Genomic DNA, 9,665 nt, shown 5'->3' on the forward strand with positions numbered 1-9,665 from the left:
CTGATCGCTTCTCTGGCTCCATCTCTGGGAACAAAGCCGCCCTCACCATCTCGGGGGCCCAGCCTGAGGATGAAGACGACTATTACTGTGCTCTGTACATGGGTAGTTACGTTTGCACAGTGATGTAAACCCACGGGGAAGTGCAACCAAAACCTGCTCATGGGCTCAGACTGACTCGGCCTTTGATGCAGAAAAAGACTGAGGTTGGAAATGGCCAACGCACCATGGGAAGGGGGCTCCCTGGCCCCATTCTTGTGTCCAGGGATCGTGGTCATGTGCCTCCTCAGTCTCTCCCAGGGCGGGTCCATCTCTTTATGAGACTCCAGCAAGAATGGGCTTTCCCTCCTCCTCTCTGCCCATAGTTATAGGCAAGGGCTCAGCTCCCAACTGGATCAACCTACAGTGAGACTCAGAGACCGCACTGTGAGGCTGTAAGTCTCCTCTGAATCAAAGAGCATTGACGACACAGCCCCAGTCATGAATTCCACTGTGGGGACAACGTTGATATTCATTTTGGCCTTGAAATGGGGGCATTCCCTCGGGTGTTAGAAATGCAATTCCCATGATAGAGCCACTGAGTCAGGGACTCTGTTCTTGTCCCAGAAACTCTATGCCCACAAGCTCTCCAGGAGGAGGTTCGACATGAATGCTGGAGAAGCACCTCTCCTCCTATTGTTACCTTCCTTCCTCCACATCAAAGAATAAATTCAAAATGGATTAAAGACTGAAATGTAAGACTCAAAACCATAAAACTTCGAAAACAATGTAGGCACGAAAATCTCTGACATTAATCTTACCAACATTTTCTCTAATGCATCTCTTCAGACATGAATAGCAAAAGGAATAATAAACCAAAGTGACTACATCAAAGTAAAGAGCTTTTTTGCAAAACAAAGGAAACCACCAACAAAACAAAAAGACAACCTACTGAGTGGAAGTAGATATTCACCAATGATCATCCCATGAAGGGGTCCATGTCCCACATTTATAAAGAGCTCACGCAACTCAACATCAAGAAGAGAAAGCAAACACAGAAAACAATCCAATTAAAACATGGGCAGAGGACCTGAACACACTTCTTCATGAAGAATACACAGAGGCCAACAGACAGAGGAAAAGATACTCAACATCACTGACCATGACAGAAATGTAAATTAAACCCACAATGCAATGGCACCTTGCATCCTCAGAATGGCGGTCATCAAATCTACAAACAACAAGTGTTGGCAAAGACGTGAAGAAAAGCGAACCCTCATGCACTGTTGGTGGGAATGCAGATTGGTGCCGTCACTCTAGAAAGCTGTACGGAGGGGCCTTAAAAAACTATGGCCAACCTGCCTCATTACCCAGCGAATGTCACACTGGTATTTATGTGAAGAAACCCAAACGCTGATGTGAAGAACTGCATGCACCCTGTGCTCCCTGCAGCATCACTGACAATGGCCGCGCTGTGGAAGCACCAGGTGCCCTGAGGGACCTCGAGGGGACTGTGCTGAGTAAAGCAGGTCAGACAGAGAAACACAAACACCATAACATTTCACTCAAATGAGGAATGTCAAGGACAAAGCAAAGTAAATTGAGTCCAAACAGATAGTTTCCTGAGGGCAGGGGGTCAGGAGACTGAATGAAAAGTTGGAGGGATAAAGTACTAATTGCTGCTTCCCAAACAGTGACGGGAAAGTGAAAGCACAGCACAGGGAAGCCAGACAATAGCCTGTGATAACTCTGTGCGGTGCCAGGTGGGCCCAGGTACCAAGGGGACACTTTGTAAAGCATAGGATTGTGCAACCGCTATGCTGTGCACGTGAAACCGATACAACATAATATTAAATGTGAACTAAAGTTAAAAAATAAAAAAAATTTTGTTGTTGTTTTTTGTTTTTTTTTAAAGCAGAGGTCCAGCTTATGTGGCCTAGGTTACTGAGGTGACCTCACCCAGGCCCTGTGTGTCCCCTGCTCCCTGCCTTGGCCTGGATGTTTATTCTCTGAACCCTGACACCTGAGGGGAGCTGGGTGTTTCTTCCTGGAAATCACACCCTGAGGAGCATGTGATCTCCAGGCTCGGGGTCCCTCCTCAGGAAGGACACGGCTCTCAGAGGAGGCCCACTTCCTCCAGTTTATCCCGTGGCTTCTCCCTCTTTCCTCTTTGGATTCTGCTGTTGTTGGTGGGATGATGTGTGATCAAGGTTAGTTGATTTGGCCCTAAACCTTAGAAACCCAATTCCCATTCAATCCATGGATATCCTCGCACATATACTTAAGGCCATAAAGATTGGAGAACAGAAAGTGAGGACTTATAAATCCCATCAGGGAGAAAAATACTCCAAGACATGGTAGAGTTTCATGCATATTAACACACTTTTATGTTAAACCGTGTCTGAAAATAATGACAAAACTAGAGAAACACATCTGAAATAGCTCAAGAGCCGAAAGCAGGTATTGCCAGTATAACGTCCCAGAGTAAATGAGAACCTGCAGAAGTAACCAAAGAGCACAAGACACTTGTTCCCCGACATCGTCATATTCTCCTGGCAAAGGCAGAGGGAAAAAGCCAAGACAAGTCCCCTGGGGGCTGGGACTCTGACAGGAGCCCCTCACAACAGCCACAGAGACAACAACAACAACCATGAATTCCACCCTAAAGATCACCAAGGGGAGTCAAGACCAGGTAGGAACTGATGGGCTTTCTGGGGATCCTCAAGCCTCAAAATTTGCTCCAAATGCTCATGCACCAGAAATTACCCAGCGGCCAGTCTGACAGAGGGAAAGCCAACTATCAGAGATACTTTAAGGTCTTGGAACGTAGCGTGTCATTTACTTTTGTGCAGGTCCCGAGCAACCTGAAAAAACAATGGCTCAACCCAATTATCAGAGGTGGGACCTGCTCATTCTCCTGCCTGGAGAGTGGCCTCAGGAAGATCACAGAGCCCTTCCAGGAGGGCTGGTTGGGAGGAAATGGGCTGGAGGACATGTGCTCTGGGACCAGCAGGGGGCGCTGGTGCACTGGGACTGAGAGCTCAGGGCTCTGGGCCAGGCAGCTAGGAACACACTCTACTGGCCCCTGCACACTTGGGCAGGCAGGTCCTCACTCAAGTGTGACTTCCCTGCACCTGGGGCCCAGGAGCCACATGAGCCCTCAGCTCTGACAACCACACTTGTCTCATATCTCACCCCTCCCTCATGGAGTCATTGTCCAGGCCTCATTCACAGGCAAAGAGAGAGAAGCAATCACACAACAAAAAATATTTTATTTGAAGAAACATGACCTATGAAAAAATTGAATTGATCATGTCAGTTTTAATGCATAGATGATTGGCTAGTGATTCCAAAATAAACCTCATTCACAGGCAAAGAGAGAGAAGCAATCACACAACAAAAAGTAATTTTGGTTGAAGAAACATGACCTATGGGAAAATTAAATTGACCATGCCAGTTTTAATGTATAGATGATTGGCTAGTGATTCCAAAATAAACACCATAAATCACAGTGTCATTTCCCTTTTGTTGAACACCAGTGTGTGCATTACCTTCCCCAATGACTGGAGACATGTCATCCCCTGCTCATCCCCTTACATTTCTCCATTCCTCCCATTCTTCCTGCCCCTTAGGGAAAAGGACTTTAAACTGTTCTGTGATGTTCACACCAACTCGCTCACACTCAGTGTTGATCTCATGTCTCATCAAGACACACATGCTCCTATTTTGTTATATCAGATGTTAATCAGTTTCTCACAATATCATAGTGACACTCTGATATTTTCTCCTCAAACCCTATTTAACTGGAAGGTACATCATATAACTGATGGCTTCGTAGGACAAAAGAGGGTGGCCACCCCTGCCTGGCAGGGCAAATGTCCGTGTCAGGACCCCCAACATTGGTCCCCAGATATTTATTCCTTGACAAAGATTAACATGTCTGGACAGAGGACTCACAGTTGGTGGGAGGACTGACTGGTTAGATCCCCCAAAGAAGACAAGGAGGGGTTTCCTGAGGAAGGAAGCAATGTTCCTGGAAATGGGTTCAGATTTGAGAAGAACTAGATTGCTGGAGCCAGGAGGGGGGCAGACACTCCCACCTCATCTTTCACCCTCAGACCCTCCAGGGAAGGAAGTGAGGACTCAGTTCAGCAGGACCTGAGGGCACTGACTTGGTGAAACACTTCAACCCCCTCCCCTAGCATCTCAGTTAATGTGGAGTCTATTGGTCTGTGTGAAGGCCCAGCATATGCCCCTTTCAATACTGCCCAAAAGGGGGCATCAGGTTGACCTGGGTGCAGGACTAGAGGGGAAGCTGATTTGCATGAGGCACCTTCTCCCCTAATGGGTCTGGGAGGCATGAAAAGGCCCAGGACGCCCAACTGCAGCCCAGGAGCCTGAGGAGCCACATCCTGTGAGTGTCCCCACCATGGTCTGGACGGTGCTTCTGCTCCAGCTCCTGGCGCACAGCTCAGGTCAGAGGAAGGGCCTCTGCATCCTTGGGGGACACAGAACAGCAGGGCCTCAGGGTGACCTTCGTCCCTCATAACACCTGTCTCTCTCCTGTTGGTTTCAGGGGTGGATTCTCAGACTGTGGTGACCCAGGAGCCGTCAATGTCAGTATCTCCAGGAGGGACAGTCACACTCACCTGTGGCCTTAGCTCTGGAGCAATCTCTACTAGTAACTACCCTGGCTGGTACCAGCAGACCCCAGGCAAGCCTCCCCGCCAGCTCATCTACTACACAAACAACCGCCCCTCAGGGGTCCCTGCCCGCTTCTCTGGCTCCATCTCTGGGAACAAGGCCGCCCTCACCATCTCGGGGGCCCAGCCTGATGACGAGGCCGACTATTACTGTGCTCTGTACAATGTTGGTGCGCTTTACACGGTGATGTAAACCCACAGGGAAGTGCAACCAAAACCTACTCATGGGCTCAGACTGTCTCAGCCTGAGATGCAGAAGGAAAGAGCAAGGGTGGAAATGGCTGTTCCTCCCTTCCCCTCTCTCTGAAAATCAGTAGAAAAAATACCCTCAGATGAGGATTAGCAACAACATCCAAATTACAAGGAAGGCTGCCCATGACCCAGTCACTCCACATCTGGGTGTATTTCCGAAGAAACCGGGAGCACTGATTGGAAGGAGTACATGCACCCCATGCTCCCTGCAGCCTTCATTACAATGGCCGAGCTATGGGAGCGACTCAGTGCCCGTCAGGAGAAAGGTGGATGGAAAGTGCTGGTACCTCTATGTAGTGGAACATTACCCGGTTATAGAAAAACAACAATGAAATCCTATGACACCATGGATGGACCTAGAGGGTATTATGCAAAGTAAAGTAAGTCAGAGAAAAACAAACACCAGATGATTCCACCCACATGTGGAACCTAAAGAACAAAAGAAAAAAATGAACAAAATTTAAACAGACCCATAGATTCAGAGAACAGAGTGATGCTTGCTAGAGGAAACGGGGATAGAGGAGCAAGTGAAGACGTTGAAGGGAGTAAGAGGTATAAATCTGTCGTTGTAAAACAGTTGCAGGAATGTAAGTACAGCACAGAGAATACAGTGACTAACATTGTAGGAACTGCCTATGGTTCCATGGGGGTTTAGAAGTATCAAAGGAACACTTTGTAAAGTATAGGATTATCTATCCACTATGTTACACCCATGAAATGAATACAAAACAACATTGATTATAACGGTAATTCAGAACTAAAATTCAATAGAAAGCAAAGCAGAAGTGTAGCTTCTGTGACCTGGGAGCCTGGGCAGCCTCTGCCACACCCTGCCCGTGCCCAACTACTGGCCTTGGCGCGATGTGTGTTCTCTGGATCCCGACATCTCAGGGAGCTGGGTATGGGTTTCCCTGGAAATTACACTGTGAGGAACATGTGTTCTCCAGGTTCTGGGACCCTCCCCAGGAAGGACACGGCTCTCAGAGGAGGTCCCTGTCCTCCAGTTTATCCCGTGGTCTCACCTTCTTTCCTCTGCACTTGTTCTTGTTGCTGGGATGATATGTGATCGATGTTAACTGACGTGGGCCTGGACCTTAGAACCCAATTCCCATGGCATCCATGGAGGTCCTCACAAATATCCTTGATGAGGCCGATGGAGACGGGAGAACAGGAAATGAGGATTTCAAACTCCCATGAGGGAGAAAAGTTCTAAAAGGGGTGGTGTTTCATTCATAATAGTATTCAATATATAGCAACCCTCACACTGAAAAAACATTACAACACTAGAAAAATACTTTTTAATACCTCAAGAGCCAAAAGAAGGTACTGTCAGTGTAATGTTCAAGGATAAAGGAGAAGCTACAGGACTAATCTGGAACACAGACATGTCTCCCTTCACGTCATTACAGTCGCCAGGCAAAGGCAGAGGCAAAAAGCCAAGACACGCCCACGGGGGCCCATAATGTCACAACCAATACAGAGACAACAACAACAACAAAAACCAAGAATTTCACCCTAAAGGATCACCCAGTGGAATCACGACCAGGTAGGAACTGACGGGCTTTGTGGGGAATGTTAAGCCTCAAACTTTGCTCCAAATGCTCATGCACCAGAAATTAACCCAGCGGCCAGGCAGACAGAGGGAAAGCCAACAAGCAGGTTCCTTTAAGGTCTGGGAACGTAACGTGTCATTTACTTTAGTGCAGGTCCCGAGGAACCTGAGGAAATAACAGGTCAACCCCAGCAGCAGAGGTGGGACCTGTTCATCTTCTTGCCTGGGGAGTGGCCTCAGGAAGATCACAGAGCCCTTCCAGGAGGGCTGGGTGGAGGAAATGGGCTGGAGGACATGTGCTCTGGGACCAGCAGGGGGCGCTGGTGCACTGGGACTGAGAGCTCAGGGCTCTGGGCCAGGCAGCTAGGAACACACTCTACTGGCCCCTGCACACTTGGGCAGGCAGGTCCTCACTCAAGTGTGACTTCCCTGCACCTGGGGCCCAGGAGCCACATGAGCCCTCAGCTCTGACACCCACACTTGTCTCCTATCCCACCCCTCCCTCATGGAGTCATTGTCCAGGCCTCATTCACAGGCAAAGAGAGAGAAGCAATCACACAACAAAAAGTAATTTTGGTTGAAGAACTGTGACCTATGAAAAATTAAATTGATCATGCCAGTTTTAATGCCTAGATGATTGGTTAGTGATTCCAAAGTAATTCCCATAAATCACAGTTTCATTTCCCCTCTGATGAACACCAGTGTGTGCAACAACTGGAGACATATTGTCCCCTGCTCATCCCCTTACATTTCTCCATCCCTCCCATTCTTCCTGCCCCTCAGGGAAAGGGACTTTTAAACTGTTCTGTGATGTTCACACCAACTCGCTCACATTCAGTGTTGATCTCATGTCTGATCATGACACACATGCTCCTATTTAGTTACATCAGATGTTAACCAGTTCCTCACAATAACCTGGGGACACTGTGACATTTTCTCCTCAAACCCTATTTAATTAGAAGGTACATCATATAACTGTTGGCTTCCTAGGACAAAAGAGGGTGGCCACACCTGCCTTGTAGCGCAGCAGTCTACGTCACCACCCCCAATTCTGGTCCCCAGATCTTTTTTCTGGGTTCAGGTACGAATATGGTTGGACAGAAGAATCACCGCTGGAGGAAGGACTAACTTCTAAGATCCTCCAAAGACAAGGATGAGTTTCCTGAGGAAGGAAGCAGTGTTCCCAAGGGTGGAGTTGGATTTGGGGTGAACTAGATTGCTGGGGCCAGGAGGGGACAGACACTCCCACCTCATCCTTCAGCCTCAGACCCTCCAGAGCAGGAAGTTAGGACTCAGGTCACCAGGACACCAGGGCACTGACTTGGTGAAAGACCTCAACCCCCTCCCTCAGCATCTCAGTTAATGTGGAGTCTATTGGTCTTTGTGAGGGCCCAGCATCTGCCTCTTACAAGATCCCCCTGGGGACAGCAGGGTGACCCTGGGGCAGGACTAGGGGGAAGCTGATTTGCATGAGGCACTTCTCCCCCTAATGGGTGAGGGAGGCATGAAAAGGCCAGAGGTCGCCCCACTGCAGCCCAGGAGCCTGAGGAGCCACATCCTGTGAGTGTCCCCACCATGGTCTGGACGGTGCTTCTGCTCCAGCTCCTGGCGCACAGCTCAGGTCAGAGGAAGGGCCTCTGCATCCTTGGGGGACACAGAACAGCAGGGTCTCAGGGTGACCTTCGTCCCTCATAACACCTGTCTCTCTCCTGTTGGTTTCAGGGGTGGATTCTCAGACTGTGGTGACCCAGGAGCCATCAGTGTCAGTATCTGCAGGAGGGACAGTCACACTCACCTGTGGCCTTAGCTCTGGGGCCGTCTCTAGTAGTAACTACCCCAGCTGGTACCAGCAGACCCCAGGCAAGCCTCCACGCATGCTCATCTACGAAGCAAACAAGCGCCCCACTGGGGTCCCTGATCGCTTCTCTGGCTCCATCTCTGGGAACAAAGCTGCCCTCACCATCTCGGGAGCCCAGCCTGAGGATGAAGACGACTATTACTGTAATTTGCACGTGGGTAGTAATGTTTACACGGTGATGTAAACCCACGGGGAAGTGCAACCAAAACCTCCTCATGGGCTCAGACTGTCTGAGCCTTAGATGCAGAAAGAAGAGCGAGTGGAAATGGCCAACACACCATGGGAAGAGTGCATGTTCCATGGCCCCATTCTCCTGTCCCGAAATTTTTGTCCTGTGCTTCCTCAGTCTCTCCCAGGGCGGGTCCATCTTGTCCTGTGATTCCTGCAAGAATGGGCTTTCCCTCTTCCTCTCCGCCCATAGTTACAAGCAAGGGCTCAGCTCCCAAGTGGATCAACCTACAGTGAGACTCAGAAGTCTTATCAGTACCTATAAGACTCCCCTAACTTAAAGAGCAATAACAAGATATTCTCATTCATGAATTCGACAGTGGAGACAAAGTTAATGTTTATTTTGGCCTTGAAATGGCGCATTACCTGGCGCTTGTTAGAAATGCAATTCCCATGATAGACCCACTGAGTCAGAAACGTGTTGTTGCCCCAGAATCTCTCTGTCCACATGCTCTCCAGTAAAAGGTTCAACATGAATGCTGGAGAAGCTCCTCTCCTTCCATTGTTACCTTCCTTCCTCCACATCAAAGAATAAACTCAAAATGCATGTACTCACCAATGATCCCATAAAGGGGTCCATGTCCCACATTTATAAAGAGCTCACACAACTCAACAGCAAGAAGAGAAAGCAAATCCACAAAACAACCCAATTAAAACATGGACAGAGGACCTGAATAGACTTCTCCAAGCAGAACACACAGAGGCCAACAGACAGAGGAAAAGATACTCAACGTCACTGACCATCACAGAAATGTAAATTAAACCCATAATGGAATGCCACCTCGCATCCTCAGAATGGCTGTCATCAAATCCACAAACAACAAGTGTTGGCAAAGATGTGAAGAAGAGTGAACCCTCATGCACTGTTGGTGAGAATGCAGATTGGTGCCGTCACTCTAGAAAGCTGTATGGAGTGGCCTTGAATAATTGCAGGCCAAACTGGCTCATTACTCAGAGATTCCACATCTGGGTATTTATCTGAAGAAACCCCAAAACACTATATTGAAGAAATGCATGAGCCCCTATGTTAACTGCAGCATTATTTACAATGGCGAAGCTATAGAAGCAACCCAGGTGCCCACCAAGAGAGGAGTGG

At 48.6% G+C, this 9,665-nt stretch overlaps 3 gene segments (V, D, J or C); all 3 read left to right on the plus strand.

The window, feature by feature from the left end:
• The window catches only part of LOC102247283, a 19,831-nt gene extending 19,688 nt beyond the window's left edge, over window positions 1-143 (plus strand). Inside the window, 1 exon segment of the V gene segment in view lies at window positions 4-143. Within this exon segment, the coding sequence occupies window positions 4-128 (125 nt within the window).
• Window positions 144-4,364: 4,221 nt separating this feature from the next.
• Window positions 4,365-4,872, plus strand: LOC102247861. The segment is given in 2 exon segments: window positions 4,365-4,451; window positions 4,553-4,872. Coding segments are annotated over 2 exon segments (366 nt in total).
• A 3,140-nt stretch (window positions 4,873-8,012) lies between these two features.
• LOC102248163 lies at window positions 8,013-8,525 on the plus strand. The segment is given in 2 exon segments: window positions 8,013-8,104; window positions 8,206-8,525. Coding segments are annotated over 2 exon segments (366 nt in total).
• Window positions 8,526-9,665: the final 1,140 nt, after the last annotated feature.

Source organism: Myotis brandtii, unplaced genomic scaffold (genome assembly GCF_000412655.1).
Source record: "Myotis brandtii unplaced genomic scaffold, ASM41265v1 scaffold4623, whole genome shotgun sequence".
NCBI lineage: Eukaryota > Metazoa > Chordata > Mammalia > Chiroptera > Vespertilionidae > Myotis > Myotis brandtii.